General features: G+C 48.6%; 1 protein-coding gene across 1 annotated transcript; it reads left to right on the top strand.

Annotated features, from left to right (window-relative positions):
- Positions 1-1582: 1582 nt before the first annotated feature.
- Positions 1583-20852, top strand: LOC125448754 (protein mono-ADP-ribosyltransferase TIPARP-like). The gene is made up of 6 exons (XM_048524263.2): positions 1583-1779; positions 4407-5121; positions 10755-10917; positions 14226-14416; positions 15212-15478; positions 20019-20852. The coding sequence occupies exons 2-6, from the start codon at positions 4424-4426 to the stop codon at positions 20467-20469; spliced, it is 1770 nt and encodes a 589-aa protein (XP_048380220.1). The 5' UTR covers positions 1583-1779; positions 4407-4423; the 3' UTR covers positions 20470-20852.
- Positions 20853-21173: the final 321 nt, after the last annotated feature.

Raw genomic sequence — 21173 nt, 5'->3', positions numbered from 1 at the left:
GTGAGGTGTGAACAGTCTAGGGGGTACAATGAGAGTTAGATAGGGAGGTAAGGGCTATTTGTACAGGATATATGTCTAGGAGGGGTATCTATCCAGGAGGCATCTGTAAGGGATATCTCTCTGGAATGTTCTGTCAGATGTGGGGAATATCAGGGAGGGATATCTCTGAAGGGCTAAACTGCCCGGGGGGGTATCTGTGAAGGGGTAATCTGCCCAGGGGTATCTGTGAGAGCTGGGCTGTCAGTGAGGGGGTAAACTGCCCGGGGGGGGGGGGGTAAGTGGGAGCTGTGCTGTCAGTGAGGGGTATCTGTGAGGGGGTAAACTGCCCGGGGGGGGGTAAGTGGGAGCTGTGCTGTCAGTGAGGGGTATCTGTGAGGGGGTAAACTGCCCGGGGGGGGGTAAGTGGGAGCTGTGCTGTCAGTGAGGGGTATCTGTGAGGGGGTAAACTGCCCGGGGGGGGGGTAAGTGGGAGCTGTGCTGTCAGTGAGGGGTATCTGTGAGGGGGTAAACTGCCCGGGGGGGGGTAAGTGGGAGCTGTGCTGTCAGTGAGGGGTATCTGTGAGGGGGTAAACTGCCCGGGGGGGGTAAGTGGGAGCTGTGCTGTCAGTGAGGGGTATCTGTGAGGGGGTAAACTGCCCGGGGGGGGGGTAAGTGGGAGCTGTGCTGTCAGTGAGGGGTATCTGTGAGGGGGTAAACTGCCCGGGGGGGGTAAGTGGGAGCTGTGCTGTCAGTGAGGGGTATCTGTGAGGGGGTAAACTGCCCGGGGGGGGTAAGTGGGAGCTGTGCTATCAGTGAGGGGTATCTGTGAGGGGGTAAACTGCCCGGGGGGGGGTAAGTGGGAGCTGTGCTGTCTGTGAGGGATATCTGTGAGGGGGTAAACTGCCTGGGGGGGGGGTAAGTGGGAGCTGTGCTGTCAGTGAGGGGTATCTGTGAGGGGGTAAACTGCCCGGGGGGGGGGGTAAGTGGGAGCTGTGCTGTCTGTGAGGGGCATCTGTGAGGGGGTAAACTACCCGGGGGGGGGGTAAGTGGGAGCTGTGCTGTCAGTGAGGGGTATCTGTGAGGGGGTAAACTGCCCGGGGGGGGGTAAGTGGGAGCTGTGCTGTCAGTGAGGGGTATCTGTGAGGGGGTAAACTGCCCGGGGGGGGGGTAAGTGGGAGCTGTGCTGTCTGTGAGGGGCATCTGTGAGGGGGTAAACTACCCGGGGGGGGGGTAAGTGGGAGCTGTGCTGTCAGTGAGGGGTATCTGTGAGGGGGTAAACTGCCTGGGGGGGGTAAGTGGGAGCTGTGCTGTCAGTGAGGGGTATCTGTGAGGGGGTAAACTGCCCGGGGGGGGGTAAGTGGGAGCTGTGCTGTCTGTGAGGGGCATCTGTGAGGGGGTAAACTGCCCGGGGGGGGTAAGTGGGAGCTGTGCTGTCAGTGAGGGGTATCTGTGAGGGGGTAAACTGCCCGGGGGGGGGGGGTAAGTGGGAGCTGTGCTGTCTGTGAGGGGTATCTGTGAGGGGGTAAACTGCCCGGGGGAGGGGGGGGGTGTAAGTGTGCGGAGCCGCTCTCGGTTTCACTGTGAAATCTCCAGGAGGCGGAGACTCTGTTTCGTCTCGATATAAAACCGCTCGGAGGCCGAGACCAAGGCTCCAGGAAAAGGCTGATCTTCCCCGGGAACCCAGCAAGAGGCACGGAGCAGGATCCCGCGAGGAGGAAGCCGAGCCCGGCTCCCACAGACTGAGACTGAGACTGTCCCTGTCCCTGTTCACCTGGAGATCGGAGGCAGACAGCAAGTCAGGTGAGAGGCAGAAAGGAACAAAGGAGAGAGAGAGAGAGAGAGAGAAGGGGAGAGGGACGGAGGGAGAGGGAGAATTTTGATAGTGAGAGAGTGGGGGGTGGTTGGGTGATGAGACCACATCAGAAGAGAAAAGGTGAGAGTATTAGTGGAGGACGGCAACTTGAGGAAGGGGTGAAGGAAATGGGGCGAGAGAGAGCGACAGAGGGAAGGAGAGAGACACAAAGAAAAGCAGAAAGATAGACAAGAGACAGAGAGGAAGACAGACAGAGAGGTAGAGACGGGGAGGAGAGAGACATAGGGGTTTATTTGGAAGGTCACTACGGGTTATCAGAAGGGAGGATTGAAGACTATGTTTGACCCCTGTATATCCCAGCTCTCTGCTGATTCACTGAACTCCACTCTCTGAGTCATCATTCTTGTTAGATTCTCTGTCTAACAGGATTTCCTCAATCGAAACAAAACTGGATGCCGTTCTCTTTAGAATGATACAACATGACACTCTCCCCCGAGAGAGGCAGGTCCAGAGCTGGGGCAGTTGTTTGGGAGGGGTGTTATTTAAGACGAGCACTGGGAGGGTTATTGTGTGTGCTGAGGGCAGAGCGAATAGAAAGCAGTAGTTCCCTTCCGTCAAAAGGTCAGTAACAAGGGGTCATGATTTTAAGGTGAAAGGCAGGTGGTTTGGAGGGGATTTGAGGAAAACTTTTTGACCCAGAAGCTGGTGGGGATCTGGAACACCTGGGATCTGGGGACTAGAAGGGTAGTGGAAGCAGAAAAACCTCACAATCTTTATATAAAGTACTTGGATGAACTCTTGGAGTGTCAAGAAGTTCAAGGCTATGGGCCTAGTGTGGGAAAGTGGGACTAGTGGAGGTAATAGCATGCTTTTAATGGACTGAAGTGTCTTCTCTGTACTGTGTGATTCTGTGATCATCTGCCAACTTATTGGGAGACCCCTGTCTAAGAGGGGTATTGGGAGGTATGTTACCTAAAAGAGGTGTTAGGAGGTCTATAATCTGAGAGGGAGTAATGGAAGGCACACTGTCGGGGGTGAATTGGCGAAACTGTCAAGGAGAGGCTTTGTTAAGTGTGATTACCCGGGAGGGGTTTGACAGGCATATGTTTTGGGGGGGTGAGGGAGAAAAGTGTTTTGACTCCCAGACTGCAGACAGACCCCAATGGCATGGTGTTGCATAAGAGAAACCTCACTTTGGGCACGAATCACACCTTCAATAGTTTCCTTTCTTCTCTCTCTCTCTCTCACTCTCTCTCTCTCTCTCTCTCTCTATCTGTAATTAGTTTGTAGTGAGGTCACTGCTAAACAGGTTTGGTTCTTGTGAGTTGGCTGATGTTATTAGGATGCAGTTATCGAGAGAGGGCGAGGCTGCTCCAAATGGCATGTTATTTCAAAGGGTTTCACTGACAATAAGTGGAAGGTGACTGGATTAAAACAGGGCGGGAGAGATCCCAGGGCAGGATAGATCCCAGGCTCAGTTTTGAATCAGGGCTAGGTCAGCAGCAGCACTGTGCTACTGGGTGCAGAAAATTAGGGAATTGCTAACATTCCTTCTCTAAATTCCAAAGACAAATTGATGAATTAATTTAGTAGAGTGAGAGGGAATCTCATTGAAAGGTTTAAGATTCTGACGGGGCTGGACAGATTGGACATGAGGATGATGTTTCCCTCAGGCTGGGGGAGGGTGGGGGGAAGTATCCAGAACACTTATTCAGGATACACAGTCAGCCGTTTCAGACTGAGATAGGGAGGAATGTCTTCACTCAGAGAGGGTGAACCTGTGGTATTCATGACCACAGAAAGCTGTGGAGGCCAAGCCACTGAATATATTTAAGAAAGAGATAGATTTCTGGGAGTTAATGGTATCGAGGATTATGGGGAAAGCAAGTGTACAGTGTCAAAATGGAGGATCAGCCGTGATCTCGATGAGTTCATACCAGAATGGTATGAATGGCCTGTCCCCGTTTAAATTTTCGATGGTTTTATAAGAAGAAATTCATGTTTCATGGAAACCCTACAGTGTGGAAACAGAGATAATGGGAACTGCAGATGCTGGAGAATTCCAAGATAATAAAATGTGAGGCTGGATGAACACAGCAGGCCAAGCAGCATCTCAGGAACACAAAAGCTGACGTTTCGGGCCTGGACCTTGGCCCATCAAGTCCACACTGAACCTCTGAAGAGCATCCCACCCAGACCCACCCTCCATCCTATCCCTGTAACCCTGTATTTCCCATGGCTAACCTACCTATCCTGCACATCCCTGGACACTACAGGCAATTTAGCATGGCCAATCCACCTTCACCTGCACGTCTTTGGACTGTGGGAGGAAACCAGAGCACCCGGGGAAACCCATGCAGACACGGGGAGAATGTGCAAACTCCACACAGACAGTCGCCCAAAGGTGGAATCGAACCCAGGTCCTGGCTACCGTATGGCAGCAGTGCTAACCACTGAGTCACTGTAACATTTGCTGAATTATATGAAGTATATATTTGCAGAAAGCCATGGGAGTTTTATGGGTATCCTTGGGGCGTTTTACTACATGAAAGATACTATTTAAATGCAGATTATTGCTGTTTATTGAGTTTTTTTGTTTGTGTTTCATTCAAAGGGTATTTCCACGAGGCTATGGCAGGACACACAGGGACAGTGGCCAGTGATCCATCGCCCACTGCTGATCCGGCTCATGTTGATCCCCTGCTCAAGATCTCACTGGTCAAGGCGCACCCGATGGACCGTCTGAGGAGAAAGAAGGACAGAGAGAGACTTCTTCGAACTCTCAAGCACCTGATCAAGAAGGAGCGAGTGAGCGTGGTGCAGCCGTCTCCCTTGGTGACCAGGACTGGTTCTCCACCAGGCCTAGCAAGTTTGGACAGCCTGGCTGCAGCCGCTAAGCCGCTGGACCTGCAGGCCGCCACCAACCTCCTGGGGCAGGCCTCAGCTGTGTCTCCCGGCTGGGAGCTCCCGTCCACCGAGGCTGTGGAGATGGAACTGAGGGAGGCCGAGTCGCTGGGATGGAGAACTCCAAGCTGTGAGGCCCCAGCTTTCCCAGAGGATGAGATGAGCCTGGACCATCTTCTGGACGTCCTGACCCAGCTACAGTACCACACGCGCCAGGAAAATGGAGTGTCCATCTGCTCCCGCTTCTTGGTTGGCTGTTGCCTCGAAGGTGACTGCTGTCCTTACCACCACACAGCCCTCCCCTATCACTGGCAGATGAGGAGGGCAGCCACCCAGCATTGGGAGACTGTACAGGAGGAAGCTCAGGAGATGCTGGAAAGGCTGTACTGTGACCCTGACAAAGAGAAGGTCACCCTTCGCTACAGGTGAGTCTTTCAGACACTGGGCTATCCCAAGCACAAGTAGAGGCCATTTGGTCTGTCACCACCGTGCTGGCTTGTCAGATTGGCTTGCCAACTTGCCTGCATCACTCTGTTCCTCTTCAGTCTCCTCTTCCCCAACTGAATCCTCTCTTTTACTGTGCTCACAGGCAGCTCACTCCAGATCCTGAACACTGACTGTATGAGATTTGTTACTGTGTTGCTGTTGCTCCTTTTACCAAACCCTTTTAACTCTATGTTCCTCTCATTTTCAATCCACCCTCCAATGGGAAGACTGTCTCCCTTGCAGCTCTGTCCAGACTCCTCCTGATATTAATCCTATTGATGATGTCTCCTCTCCACCTTCTCTTCACTAAGGAGAACAGTCCCAGCTTCTCATATCTATTCACATCACTGAAGCTCCTTTCCCCTGCACCATTCTCTTAAATATTTTCTACTCCCTCACTTATACTTTCACACCCTTCCTAAAATGTGGCTCCCAGAACTGGGCACAGTGCTGCAGTTGAGACTGGGCCTTTGTTTGACAAAAGTTCATTATCAATTCTTGCTGTTGCACTCCTTCCCTATCTACGAAAGCCAGGATTCCCTATCTACGAAAGTCAGGATTCCCTATCTACGAAAGCCAGGATCCCATATCCAGTTAAACTTGTGCTTTCAATCTGTGCAGACTCCTTCAAGGCATTTCTGGGATTAGTGGTAGTGGGACAAGGGAATGGGCAGCATTCTCACTCTGGATGTGTCTGAATGAACACACTTGTGTCCATGTGCCTGCCTCAATGTGTAAATATAGGAGATAGGTGTAGAATTTGGCCCATCAAGTCTTCTCTGCCGTTCGGTCATGGTTGGTATGTTTTTCAACCCTAAACTCCTGCCTTGTCTCTGTAACCTTTGATCCCCTTACTAATCAGGAACATGTCTGTTTCTGTCTTAAATACACTCAATGACTTGGCCTCCACAATCCTCCATAGCAATGAGTTCCACAGATTCACCACTGAAGTTCTTGGTCATCACTCAAAACAGCTGGAAATGCATAGCATCCGTTCGTCAAACATGGGGGTGACAATAGAAAATCTGCACGTATATTTTGCAATACATGGATTCCCAGACATGTTGGTCACAGATAATGGGCTATCATTTACCAGCAGGGACTTTGAGTATTTCCTGAAGTTGAATGTTATTCATCATATAAGGACAGCTCCACACCATCCATTATACAATGATCTGGCAGAAAGAGCAGTCCAAACTTTGAAGGCTTAAGGAAACAGCCTACAACTTCACTAAGTACCAAACTGTCTGGGTTCCTGTGGGTTCCCTGTCTCCGTCAAGCATTGAACATAGCTTAGAATCTGTGTGGGACACAGCGGATGACATCGCCTTGATGCCTTTGCCGGCAGAAGAGGAGAATGAATTTCTTCCGAGATACTCCGGGTGCAAGAGACCAGCTACTGTGTATTACACACCGTCTGTACCAGAGGTAGAGTTTGGAGGAACATAATCTGGTGCTAAAATGCCCCTGGAAGAGCTACAAAAGAAAAAGCAGCCAATTTTTGCAGCTGTATGGAACTCTGATTAGACCACTCTGGGAATATTGTGTTCAGTTCTGGTCACCTCCATATTGGAAAGATGTGGAAGCTTTAGAGAGGGTGCAGAGGAGATTTACCAGGATGTTTCCTGGACTGGAGGACAGGTCTTATGAGGAAAGGTTGAGGGAGCTAGGGCTTTTCTCATTGGAACGAAGAAGGATGAGACATGACTTGATAGAGGTTTACAAGATCATGAGAGGCATAGATAAAGTGGATAGTCAGAGACTTTTTCCCGGGGTGGAAATGATTACTATGAGGAGGCGTAATTTTAAGGTGATTGGAGGAAGCCATAGGGGAGATGTCAGAGGTAGGTTCTTCACACAGAGAGTGGTGGGCGTGTGGAATGTGCTGCCGGCAGTGGTAGGGGAGTCAGATACTTTAGGGACATTTAAGCGATTCTTGGACAGGCACATGGAGGATTGTAAAATATAAGGTATGCAGGGTAGATTGATCTTGGTAGGATAATAGGTTGGCACAACATCATGGGCTGAATGGCCTGTAGTGTTCTATGTTTTATGTCCTCAGACTCAGAGGGGGAGGGATGTAGTGATTGTAATGAGGTCAGCCTGGTGGACCTCATAGAATATGGTCCAGTCACGGAGCCCTGAATGACAGATATAAACAGGAGAGTCAGGGGTTCTGCTCGCTCTGAGAGCTGGCTCTGACGGAGCTGGATTAGTGTCAAGGTCTGGCCACGTGGAAATAAAGCTTGACTTGGTGATGGGATGCTAGCCTCTGTGGAACTCTTTTCTAAGCCTGCCACTGGTTGATTGCTGGGAAGAGAGGGAAGTTGGAGGTGCCAGTGAAGAGGGTCGGAAGGCCACTAGCACCTGGATGCTGGGAATTCTTGGCCATTCATGGTAATACAGATACTGGAAGGAGGTACGTTTCTGTAGCACCTGAGGACAATTCAACCCACTTCACAGCTAATGGATGTGTAGTCAGTGCGGTAGGAAAAGCAGCAGATCATTTCTAGGTTCAAGGTTGCACAGAGATTTCAGTGATTGTCTATTTTAGTGGTATTAATTGGTTCTGTGCCATGGCCATGCTGCTGGGACTTTATGCTTCATTGACATTAGAGGCTAATTTGTTTGGGTGTGGTGGGAAGGGTGGAGTTGAAATGACTTTCAATTAGTCCCATTCCCACCCATCACCAACTTGCGCTATCTGCACAGCCCTGCACATTCCTCCCTTTCAATTATTTCTCCAATTCCTTTCTGAAAGTTCCCATTAAATCTACTTCCATCACCCATTCAGACAGCATGTTCCAGATCACAACAACTCTGTGTGAATAAAATATCTCCTGATCTCTTGCTCTCTCTACCCACCTCCTGGTTTCTTCCCAATCTGTCTCCCCCTGATGACTGACCCCCTGCCTTTGGACTCTGACACTGCCAACATCAACAGTTCTAAAGAAGAGACATATCAGACTCAGAACTCTCATCTCTCCATAGACATGGTCAGGCTTGCTGAGTTTCTCCAGCACTTCCTGTTTGTATTTCAGATATTCAGCATCCACATTACTCTCCCGTTGGAGGGCAGTAGTTTCTCTCAATTTATGTGACTGAATGCTCCCAATTATTGATCGATTTTATTATGGTCATGTGTACCAGGATACAGTGAAAAGTGTTCTTTTCATGCTATACAGGCAGCCGGATACAAAGTCCATCTTCTCTCCACCTATCTGCTCCTCTATCCACCTTCCATCATCGCCTCCCCCTGTCTGTCTTTATTTGAGTTCTCTTCCCCTCCCTCATTTCTGAAGGAAGGTCCGATTAGTCTTGTATATTTTTCAGCCCAGCCTCCATTTCTTTGCCCAGTCCCATTCTGTTAAATGCTCCCCCTCACGCGCTCCAGGGCCAGATCGCTCTCTATGAAGTGCAGGCCCTTCAATTGGCCCCAGTCCTCCAGGTGACACTGAGCTAAGTGTTTTCTCAAGAGTTTGCAGTAACCTCCTGTTTCTTTTGTACTCTGTTCATATGGTGAAGGATTGCAGCTAGTTCCTGACAACCTGCAATGTCCTGCTACCTTTCAATGTTCTGGCCATTTGGCCTCCAGTGGCATGGCCCTGTAGGAGTTCCAGAGACAGGGTCAATCACAGTAAACAGTTTGAGGTGGTGACTAATCAATGCAAACAAGGAATTGACCCTTCTTCTCACCACCTCAGTCCCTTTCTAGCAAGCAATTGTCATGCTACTGTTGTTTTAAGGAAAGGTACTATTTTGGGATGTGGATTGCTAATGAGGCCAGCATTTATTGCCAATCCTTCTTATTCTTCGATGTAGTAGGAGACCTTACCAAAAGGCCAGACTTAAGAGCAGGACATTCAATCATAAATCCCTGCTCAGGGTGGACAATAAGGCCAAGAGCTAGACAGGCCATTTGACTCCTTCATTCTAGCTTTGGACCATGACAGGAGGCCAACACTAGGAGTAGGCCATTCGGCCCTCATTCCTTACTTCTCCATTCAATTGGATCACGGCAGATCTTCAATCTCATCACATATCAATTCATAAAGAAATTGGAAAATTGACAGGGAAGGTGGGCCAGTCAGGAATGGACAGATACAGTCATGGGACTGTGATAGTGAGGTGGCAAAATAGCTTTTGCTTCAATATCTACCAGAGGAGAGAGATGAGGTGGACTTCTCACTAGAAGGTGAGCTTAGAAATTATATAATTGCATTTAAAAATAAAACAGGAATATTAAAATTTTAAAAACCAAGCAGTGGAGGCACTGTTTAATAATTTTTTAGAAAAAGGCGTGTTTCCAGAACACTGTTACATACTAATCTGATACTTTCTGTCTCCCTTCTTAAATAAAAGTATCAAGGGAATTCTGGAATAATCAGACTCAACGTCATGGTGGGAAGAATCTCTGCTAGAGAAAACACAAAAGCATAGAGAAACCAGTCATCCTAGCAGGAGTATAGGGACAGGAGTAGGCCATTCAGGCCATCAAACCTGCTCTGTTATTCAATACGATCATGGCTGATTGAACAATTACTTACCCCATCCCCACAACCCTGTACGCCCCTGGGTATCAGAAATCTTTCAACCTCTACCTTAAACTCATTCAAAGACTGAGCTTCCACAAAGCTTCAGCAGTAGAGAATTCCAAAGATTCCCAACCCTCTGAGTAAAAACAAATTCTCCTTGTCTCACTCCTAAACGATGTCCCCTTAATTTTAAGTGGTGCCCCCTGTTCAGACCAAGGGAAACATTTTGCCTGCATTTACCTTGTCTATCCCTTTTGTATTTTGGAGGTACTAAAGTGAATGACTGTGGTCTGTGTGGTGTTGTTGGGTGTCCTGTGCTGTATGCTGAAGAGTTTTTAGGAATTTGAATATGACCGCAATGAATACAGTGGCAATGAAGGACCAATAGTCATATCTAACAAACTCGTGTTGGTGTCCTGAGTTAGACTTCAGGGATACAGGAAAAGGGTGTGTGACCTAAAGGTAGCAGCAAGTTCAATAAGGTCTATCTATACAATTAAAACTTATCTTATTAAACCTGCAAACAAGACTTATTAAAACTTGTCTGTAGGGCTATAAGGCCTATCCATGTTTGATAAGTCTTGCGAACTTAGTTACTTAAAGCCTTTAAAAAGCGTTAATATGTATTGTCAATACACTAAATAAGGCCTATCCAGGTTTAGTAAATATTGTGTATATAATTAATAAAAGCTGTCTATAGGGTTAATAACGCTTTTCTAAACATGGGGCTAATAAGGCTGGCTCATGTTTGATAAGTCTTGTGTATATGGCTAATAAAGCCCATCTCGAGGGTTTATAAGTCTTGTCTATAGGGTATAAATGGTTTAAGGGCAGCCTATAGGTTTAATAAGGCTTGTCCATTTCTACGTGTAGAGGCGGTCTACATCTGCCTCGTCTATACGGTTAATATTGCCTAAGGCCTGTCTATTGGATTAATATGACTCGTCCATAGAGTTAAGGCCTGCTTACAGGGTTGATAAGGCCTAAGAAATTGTGGGTGGAGTCTGGCTTCATGGTCACTTTGCTTTCCACCTCAGGGATCGGAGTTTCACTGCAGACTTTGACCAAATGACCATTCAGAATGAGACGTTTGACCAGTTAAGGCGGCTCAGCACCTCGGACATTGATCCCTCTGACATCTTCCGCACGACCTGGAGATACTACTGGAGGGACACGTTCGAGTGGAAGGAATACCCCCAGGTAGCGCTATACGGCATTACCAGGTCGGAAGGTGGGAATTGCTGTCAAAGGTCAAACTGGTCTTGAAGAGGGTCAGAGCACTGCACTGGGAGTGAGCTGGCCCTTACAGCAGAGAAGGTTCAGGAGAGATTTAACAGAGCTGTCTGGAAATCAAGTGAACAAGACCTTGGTCAGGTCTTAAATATACTTTTCCAATTGGTATAAAAGAGAGGGAGATGTCACACTTTCACATCACCTCCTCAGAGGAATAAACTGTGTCATAAACATATGCAGTAATTTGGATTAAATATGGATGCCTCCCTGGGGAATTATGCCAGCAAAATGTTGTCCTGTCTGCTCCAACCTATTCCCACTGGTAAAGTGAAGGTTTAAAATGCAGTGCCCCTTCCACTCAGTGTAAAGAGGCAACCTATTCTTTTATTTGAAATGTTGGACGGGGGATGTCTGAAAAATGTCATGGTTGTGGGAATGAGTGCAGAGTGGAATTTGCATTCGTAGAACATCGAACATCGAACAGTGCAGCACAGTACAGGCCCTTCGGCCCACGGTGCTGTGCCGAACTTTTACCCGAAACCTAAGGTCTATCTGACCTCCACTGCTACCTTATACTATCATCCATATGTCTTTCTAATGGCTGCTTAAATGCCCCTAAAGAGGCTGACTCCACTACTCTCTCCGGCAATGCATTCCACACCCCAACCACTCTGAGTAAAGAACCTACCTCTGACGTCTCCCTGACACCTACCTCCACTCACTTTAAAACTATGTCGCCTTGTAAAAGCTACCTCCACCCTAGGAAGAAGTCTCTGGCTGTCTACTCTGTCTGTACCTCTGATCATTTTGTACATCATTCATCCCAGGAAACGCCAGGACAATTCTAACTGTGGGTGTGTCAGGGGATACTAATATGTTTCACCTTATAGCGTTCCTGTCCCTGAGTCAGACAGTACAAGGTTCAAACCCTGCACTGGGGATAAGTCAATTGCGTGGTATGGGGAGGACTGTGTCCCTCCCTTTATGTCAGAGTACCCACCCCAGTGAATTGTATTCCTGTACATGTGGAGGGAGAGTTCACAAGGCAGCCATACGGTTAACCAGCCGAGGTTCCTTACTACCAATATTAGGCTACGTCAGGGACAATGCTGTGACATTTTAGCAATGCACATTGACAACAAAATGATACACACACCCCAGAAATGCATTTTAAACAATAGCCTGGCAATTCATAGACAGTCTAGCAAAACCAGTGGCCAACCAGACAGCTCACAGTTCTATTTGTTTTTCTTACTGGATTTAGGTACTGGGCCAGCATTTATTGCCCACCCCTAATTGTAGTGGTGAGCTGCCTTCTTGAACTGCTGCAGGTCTCAGGATGTGGGGACATACCCACAATGCCAGTAGGGAGGGAGTTCCAAGATTTTGACCCACTGAAGAAATGTCGATGTATTTCCAAGTCTGGATCGTGTATGGTTCTGTTGGGACATTACAGGGGATGATATTCCAATGTATTTGCAGCTCTCATATTCTGTATGGTAGAGATCATGGACTTGTAGAGTGCTGTCTAAAGAGCCTTGATTAATTGCTACTGTGCTTCTTGTAAATGATATACACGGTTACAACTATGAGTCAGTGATGAAGGGAATAAATGTTGAAGGTGGTGGATGTGGATGTGTTGTTGGAGCTACACCATCCAGGCAAGTGGGGTGTATTCCATCACATTCCCAACTTGTGCCTTGTAGATGATGGACAGGCTCAGGGTAGTTAGGGGGTTGGCTACTTGCTGCAGGATTCCTAGCCTCTGACCTGCTCTAGTAACCATTTTTATTTACACGGCTAGTCCAATTCAGTTTGTGGTCAATGGTAACTCCTAGGACAAGGGGGTTTCAGTAAATCTAATACTATTGAACATTGCCATTCTGAAGAAAAGTTTGATAAATTTAATGGCGTAAGGATTTGAGGACGTAACCAGAAGGATTGACGCTTGTGCACCGGATGAGTCTATGTGGACTTTAGCAACTCTTTTGAAAAGGTCATGTCAGACTGGTCAAGAAAGTAAGAAATTAAGATCCTGGGATCTAAAGCAAAGTGGCACATTGGATGCAAAACTGGCTGAGAGGCAGGGAGAAGAGGGTGATAGTACAGGGATGTTTCTGTAACTGAAAGTATGTTTCCTGTGGGGTTCTAAAGGGGCAAGCTATGAGGTAATACACTTGGGGAAAGGGCTAACAATGGATTACAACTGTGAATGGCACGACCCTGAAGATTAAAGGGACCTTGATGTGTATATCCACAGATAGTAGGAAACACAGATGCTGGAGAATCTCCCTGAGGATAGCAGGACCAGTAGTTAAGGTGGTTAAGAAGGAAAATCGGATACTTGCTTTCATTAGCTGAGGCATAGGATACAAGAGCAAGGACGTTAAGTGTGACCTGAATAAATCGCTGGTTAGGTCACAACTGGAGTACTGTGTGGGGTTCTGGTCACCATGTTATAGGAAGAATGTGATTGCTTTATAGAGGGTACAGAGGAGATTTACCATGATGTTGCCTAGGCTAGAGGGTCTGAGCACTGAATAAGTAATGGATAAGTTGGGGTTCTTTTCTTTAGAGTGGAGAAGATTGAAAGGGGAACTAACAGAGGTGTACAGGATTTGAGGGGCCTTTTCCCATTCGTGTTGGGGTCAATAACCAGGCAGCACAGAGTTGAGGTATAGAAAATGAAGAGGGAAGTTGAGGAGCAATTTTTTTACCCAGAGGGTGGTGGGAGTCACTCACTGCCTGAAAGAGTGGTTGAATAAGAAACTTTTGTCACATTTAAACTGTTTTTAGACATTCCCTTGTGTTGCCTTGGTCTGTGGTGCTAAGGGCCAAAGGTGGAAAAATTGAATTTGTGCAGTCAGATCTTTGTTGACTGTCACTGCAATGATAGGACGAATGCTGTTTCTGTGCTGTAAAGGCCCATGAGTGAACATCAAGGGACAGTGGTTAGCTTTTGCCTTGTTGGATAGTCTTGGTGAGGCCATAGCCCTGTAAGAGTTCCACACAAAATGAAGACAGGTTTGCATGAGACAGTATCTCTCTTTCTCTGGTGTTAACTCCACAGTGAGTTCAAGGCTGTGAACATAAGGGCAAAAACTGTGTCACTTATTGTTGGCCTTTTAATTAGAATAATTAAGGGAATGCAGTTGGGAAGACAGTCTTTATGAGGAGGACTGTGTTTCTAATGCTTGCGCTCAGGAGCTTGTACTTTTTCTTTTGTAACCTTCTCTCCCTCCAAACTCCTCAATCTCTGAATGTTGTCCTTGCAGTCACTCGCCCAGTATTTCGAGGAAGCCCTCCGACAAGGCTTTGTGGTGAGGTACTTCATGATTAACCAGAATCAGCGATACAAGGTGGATCTCAATGCCAGATACCAGCAGAACATCACCTCAGGCACAAAGAGAACCATCCGGAAGCGACCCCTCTTCCAATCAATCGTCACGCTCCTGCCCTACCTCAAGTGAGTGCCTTGGGCCAGTGTTGGCATCAGTGACCTTCCGTTGATGATGTTCCATTTGTAAGGAAGTGCTGTACATTTCTCTGTTGATTGGAACAGTTGAATGGAACTTTTTATATGGATAAAAAAGCTGAGGGGTGACCTGATCGAGGTTAGGAATGGGGTTCATGAGGATACCTGAGGGTGTTCCCAGTTGGGGAGATGAAGAAGAATCAAAACTAGACATCACAAATATGCAAGCAGTGACGTCACCAGGCTGGAAATCTAGAGGCTCCAGAGGAACACTCTGGGAGCACAGGCTCGAATCCCACCAGTACAACTGGTTTTGATTTTGATTAATAAACCTGGAATTGAATCTAGTCTTGGTAATGGTGACCGTGACAACCATCATTTGTTGTCACAAAATCCCATCTGGTTCACTAATATCCTTTAGAGAAGGAAATCTGCCATCCTTACCTGGTCTGGCCTACATGTGACTCTTAATTGACCTCTGAAATGACTAAATGAGCGATCTAGCTCAAGGGGAAATTAGTAAAAGAGCAACAAATATTAGCCTCACCAATGCTGCCCACATCCAACAAGATAATAAATGTTAAAAATACTTTCACTTTGTATGAAGTTTACACATGTCCCATAGACAGTGTATCCTAATGTGGGAGATGGACAATGTCACAGAGACACAGTGGGAGTTTTGGAAGGATGCGCTATTTGGAATTCCATTAATCCCATCACTGGGAGGATGAAGAAATTGCAAGCATCAATGTTTGACCATGTGCTAATGGGAAATTGTGTTTGCAGGACATTGTCTGGGTCATTTGAGACATGCCCCTCTGTGCCTGAGAGCCCCTCGCCAGCTACTGCCAGTCCTGACTGTGAGCATATGTACCCAGAGACCTGGATCCCCATGGATCCCAATGTGGACTTTATCAAAGTGCCCATGTCAGTGGATGACAAAGCGTACAGGGTGGTCTACAACCTATTCCACAAGACCATGCTGGAGACTAAATTCGTCATCTTGAGCATATTACGGGTGCAAAACCAGTTCCTTTGGGACAAGTACATCAGGTGAGCAATGTTTATTTTTAATCATTCAAACTTCACAACCAAATTTTCAAATCCTTCCCTACCTCTGTAACCCCCTCCAGCCCCTACACACCCTCCCTATCTCTGTAACCTCCTCCAGCCCCTACACCCCCTCCCTATCTCTGTAACCTCCTCCAGCCCCTACACCCCCTCCCTATCTCTGTAACCCCCTCCAGCCCCTACACCCCCTCCCTATCTCTGTAACCCCCTCCAGCCTCTACACCCCCTCCCTATCTCTGTAACCTCCTCCAGCCCCTACACCCCCTCCCTATCTCTGTAACCCCCTCCAGGCCCTACACCCCCTCCCTATCTCTGTAACCCCCTCCAGCCCCTACACCCTCTCCCTATATCTGTAATCTCCTCCAGTATCTCTGTAACCCCCTCCAGCCCCTGCACCCCCTCCCTATCTCTGTAACCTCCTGCAGCCCCTACACCCCCTCCCTATCTCTGTAACCCCCTCCAGCCCCTATACCCCCTCCCTATCTGTCACCTCTTCCAGCCCCTACATCCCCTCCCTATCTCTGTAATCTCCTCCAGTATCTCTGTAACCTCCTGCAGCCCCTACACCCCCTCCCTATCTCTGTAACCCCCTTCAGCCCCTACACCCCCTCCATATCTCTGTATTCTCCTCCAGTATCTCTGTAACCTCCTGCAGCCCCTACACCCCCTCCCTATCTCTGTAACCCCCTTCAGCCCCTACACCCCCTCCATATCTCTGTAACCTCCCCCAGCCCCTACACCCCCTCCCCATCTCTGTAATCTCCTCCAGTATCTCTGTAACCTCCTGCAGCCCCTACACCCCCTCCCTATCTCTGTAACCCCCTCCAGCCCCTGCACCCCCTCCCTATCTCTGTAACCCCCTACAGCCCCTACACCCCCTCCCTATCTCTGTAATCTCCTCCAGTATCTCTGTAACCTCCTGCAGCCCCTACACCCCCTCCCTATCTCTGTAACCCCCTTCAGCCCCTACACCCCCTCCATATCTCTGTAACCTCCCCCAGCCCCTACACCCCCTCCCTGTATCTGCCACCTCCTCCAGCCCCTACACCCCCTCCCCATCTCTGTAATCTCTTCCAGTATCTCTGTAACCTCCTGCAGGCCCTGCACCCCCTCCCTATCTCTGTAACCCCCTACAGCCCCTGCACCCCCTCCCTATCTCTGTAACCTCCTGCAGCCCCTACACCCCCTCCCTATCTCTGTAACCCCCTCCAGCCCCTATACCCCCTCCCTATCTGTCACCTCTTCCAGCCCCTACATCCCCTCCCTATCTCTGTAATCTCCTCCAGTATCTCTGTAACCTCCTGCAGCCCCTACACCCCCTCCCTATCTCTGTAACCCCCTCCAGCCCCTGCACCCCCTCCCTATCTCTGTAACCCCCTACAGCCCCTACACCCCCTCCCTATCTCTGTTATCTCCTCCAGTATCTCTGTAGCCCCCTTCAGCCCCTACACCCCCTCCATATCTCTGTAACCTCCCCCAGCCCCTACACCCCCTCCCTGTATCTGCCACCTCCTCCAGCCCCTACACCCCCTCCCCATCTCTGTAGTCTCTTCCAGTATCTCTGTAACCTCCTGCAGCCCCTACACCCCCTCCCTATCTCTGTAACCCCCTTCAGCCCCTACACCCCCTCCATATCTCTGTAACCTCCCCCAGCCCCTACACCCCCTCCCTGTATCTGCCACCTCCTCCAGCCCCTACACCCCCTCCCCATCTCTGTAATCTCTTCCAGTATCTCTGTAACCTCCTGCAGCCCCTGCACCCCCTCCCTATCTCTGTAACCCCCTACAGCCCCTACACCCCCTTCCTCTCTCTCTGTAACTCCCTCCAGCCCCTACACCCCCTCCCTATCTCTGTAACCTGTTGCAGCCCCTACATCTCTCCCTAACTTTGTAATCCACCTCCATCCCCCAAACACCTCCCTATGTCTGTCCTCCTCCAATTCGGCTTCTTGAGCATTCCCCTGCCTGGGTCCCAAGCTCTGGATTTCCCTACCTGGACCTCACTCTCTCTCTCTCTTTCTCATCCTTTAAGATGCTCCTTAAAACCAACTTGCAATTATCTTATTGGATATCTCCTATGTGGCTCTGCGTTGTACCTTGTCTTGAGAACATTCCTCTGAAGCATCTTGTGATGCATAACTATATGAAAAGCGATTATGTACAGGAAGGCTGTCACCGTTGGGTCGGTATTGATGGAAAGTTGAAACACAACAGGCAGGACAGGGTTACCATTGTTTTACATACCCGATCCAGACTAGCGCTTTCTCTGACTGGAGTGATCTCTCAGCTCCACAGTTGTGTTTTCACGTCCCACTTCATAGCTTTTGAGCCCAAAATACAGGTTGACAATCCCAGTGCGGTACTGAGGGAGTGCTGCACTGTCAGAGGGTCTGCACTAAGATAAAGGAGCAGAAATTAGATCCTTTGGCCTATTGAATCTGCACTGTCACTGAATCATGGCTGATATGTTTCTTACCCCAATTCTCCTGCGTTCTCCCTACAGCCCTGGATCCCCTTACTAGGCAAGAACCTATCTGTCTCTTTCTTACATAGGCTCAATGACTTGGTCTCCATAACGTTCTGTGGCAATGGGTTCCACATATTAGCCACCCTCCGGCTGAAGAAATTCCTCCTCATCTCGGTTCTAAAGGGTCATCCCTTCACTCTGAAGCTGTACCCTCAGGTCCTAGTCTGTCCTACTACTTGTCCACGTCCATTCTATTCAGTCCTCTCAGTATTCCATAACCTTCAAACGGATCCTCCATTATCATTCCAAACTCCAACAGCTACAGGCCCAAGATTCCTCGACCACTCCACACATGACAAGCCCTTCATCCGTGGGATTATCATGGTAAACTGTACCCAACACACAACGCCCCCACCCCACCCAAACTATCCTGGGCCATTATCCATTCTGGATGCAGTCTCATCAGAAACAGCTGCTCTGTTTGTTTTCATATTGTTGTTTATAGATACTCACTGCTTCACTTTCCTGGGACTTCCCAAAGCATTTCACAGCTAACTTAATAGTTTTTGGAGCATGACCTTGTTGTGAAGTAGAAACCTCTTGTGTACAAAATTATCAATCAATCCACAAATGGATAATGGTCACGTACTGGCCCAGGGATAAATGCTGACACCACTAAGCCTCTGCCCAGCTCATTAGTCAGGCCCCACATGAGGCTGGATAAGGCCTTAATCTCTCTCATCAAAAAGACAGTGACCCAGAGAATATAGCACTTCCTCAATGTGGGTGCTGCGAAGAGTCGACCTCAATTATATGCTCAAGAGTGTGGCGTAGGATTTTAACTGCATGACTCTCGGTTGCGGTGAGTGAATATGACCCCCTCTGAGACCTAGTTGGAGTAGGAGCACTCAGACCTACGCTTCTCGGTGACTTTGCTGTGAAGTGCGGCCTTGGAATCCAGTTGTGAAAGCCTTTGGTTGGTGAAGGCCCACTTAGGCCTGGTCTCTTCTGTATGTGTGGCAGAGTCTCGAAAGAAATGGGGGAAATGGAGTGGACGAAATTGTCCCAGGGTGGCAAGAATGACCTCAAAACCCTGTGACTAAACCTGTGTTACCTCACACTCACTGAATATCTTCAACAGGGCTCTCTATGCCATCTTCCTTCCATCATAGGGTCAGGGCTGCAGCGGTTCAAGAAGGCAGATCACCACCACCTTCTCAAGGGCAACAGGGGTCGGGCAAGAAATGAGATACCCACATCCTACAAACGAAGAAATAAAAATACAATCTTCAATTTCTTTAACATGGCCTGGTTTGCCAGAACTTCCGTCCATAAGAAATTCTTGGGACCTGCTGCCACTGGAGGCATTAAAGCAGATACAATACCAATGTTCAAGAGGCATTTAGACAGATACATGAACAGGCAGAGAACATGTGCAGGCAGATGGGATTAGTTTGGAAGGACATCATGGTCAGCACAGACATGGTGGGCTGAAGGGCCTGTTCCTGTGCTGTCGCATTCTATGTCCTATGCTCTATCCCTAACCCTAACCCAAACCTTATTGTAAGAGTGGCATGCACTGAAGGGGCCTCTGATATTAGGAAGGGATTAGCATTCACAAATAATGATGGGCTGAAGGGCCACCTGCTGTATTGTCAATGTTTCTTTGATAGGGAAGGTGCTGAGTATAGTAATAGGATACGGTTAAAGAGAGGGAAGCTGCATATTAGAATCTGAATAAAGAAGAATTTCCAGCATGGAAACAGACTGCTTAGCCCATCTGCTCCATTCTGGTGTTTCTGGACTGCACAATCCACCCCCAGAAACTGCTCTTTCTCCCCCACCTTCACCATTATCCTTCTTTTGTTGTCTGCCTCATGTATTTATCCCCCTTAATGTACGGGACTATTCCCCTGTGAGAGTGAACCCCATGTTGTCCCCAGTCTCTGGGTGAAAGCATATCAGTGGGGAATGGTGTGGGGTTGCTGTGGGAAATGAGGCATTGCCTTTCTCTTGACCATCTCCTTTCCTCCCAACCCCTGCCCCACCCCGACAGGAAGAAGCAGTACATGGCTCGCAAGATGTCGGAACGGGAGAGGATGCTGAACGAGAAGCATTTGTTCCACGGGACCTCACAACTCTCTATCGATGGCATCTGCAAGCACAACTTTGATCCACGGGTATCTGGACGACATGCTACTCTCTACGGCCAGGGCAGTTACTTTGCCCGGAAGTCCAGCTATTCCCACAGATATGCCCAGCGTTCCGAGGAAGGAGTCCATTACATGTTTCTATCCAAGGTTCTGGTTGGCAGGCACACTGTTGGCAAGCCGGCAATGCGGAGGCCTCCAGCTGTCATCCCCAATGACCCCAGCAGTGACCTCTTCAACTCCTGCGTGGACAGCATTTATGACCCCCAGATTTTTGTCCTGTTCGACAATGACCAATGTTTTCCTTACTTTGTGGTAAAGTACAAAGAAGTGGGTGACAGCATCATCGTTAGATGACGGGCAGTCACCTCCGTCCCTTTTCTGCAATGATGCCAGTAACAGACGCTAATAGCATCCCTCAGACCTGCCATCTTGACCATGTGGAGGACAGCGACAAGCAGATACGTGGAAGCGCCAGACCCTGCAAGTTCTCCTCTGAGCCACTCGCCATCCTGACTTGGATGTACATCCGTCAGTGTCGCCGGGTCAGAATCCTGGAACTCCCTCCATGGTGATTCGATGGGGTGTCCCTACACTACACGGACTGCAGCAGTATAAGATGGAAGCAGAGAGCCATCTTCTCCAAGGCAACAAAGATGAACAATAAATGCTAGCCAGCCAGTGACACACATGTCCTGTGAATATCGATCATGTTTAAAAATAAAAAGAGGGCTCGGTGATGAGGAACTGTGTCTGTGACAATGGAGATGAACAAAGTGTTGAGGCAGTGCTCCCTCTGGATTCTGATGTACACTCACTATAGTTTTGTTCCCAATCCCGTCCCACCTCCTGGGCCTGACTTCCTCTACTTTGATCCTTTGTTGCTGCCCCTTTACCCCTGACCCTGGCCACCCCAGAATCCTGTTCAGTTTCTTGCTCTTCTTGAAGTCTTGCCCCAACCAACATAAGAAGTGGATAATAAGATGTGAGGCTGGATGAACACAGCAGGCCAAGCAGCATCTCAGGAGCACAAAAGCTGACGTTTCGGGCCTAGACCCTTC

The sequence above is a fragment of the Stegostoma tigrinum genome, chromosome 45 (assembly GCF_030684315.1).
Source record: "Stegostoma tigrinum isolate sSteTig4 chromosome 45, sSteTig4.hap1, whole genome shotgun sequence".
NCBI lineage: Eukaryota > Metazoa > Chordata > Chondrichthyes > Orectolobiformes > Stegostomatidae > Stegostoma > Stegostoma tigrinum.
This window is presented reverse-complemented; position numbering and strand designations above follow the sequence as displayed.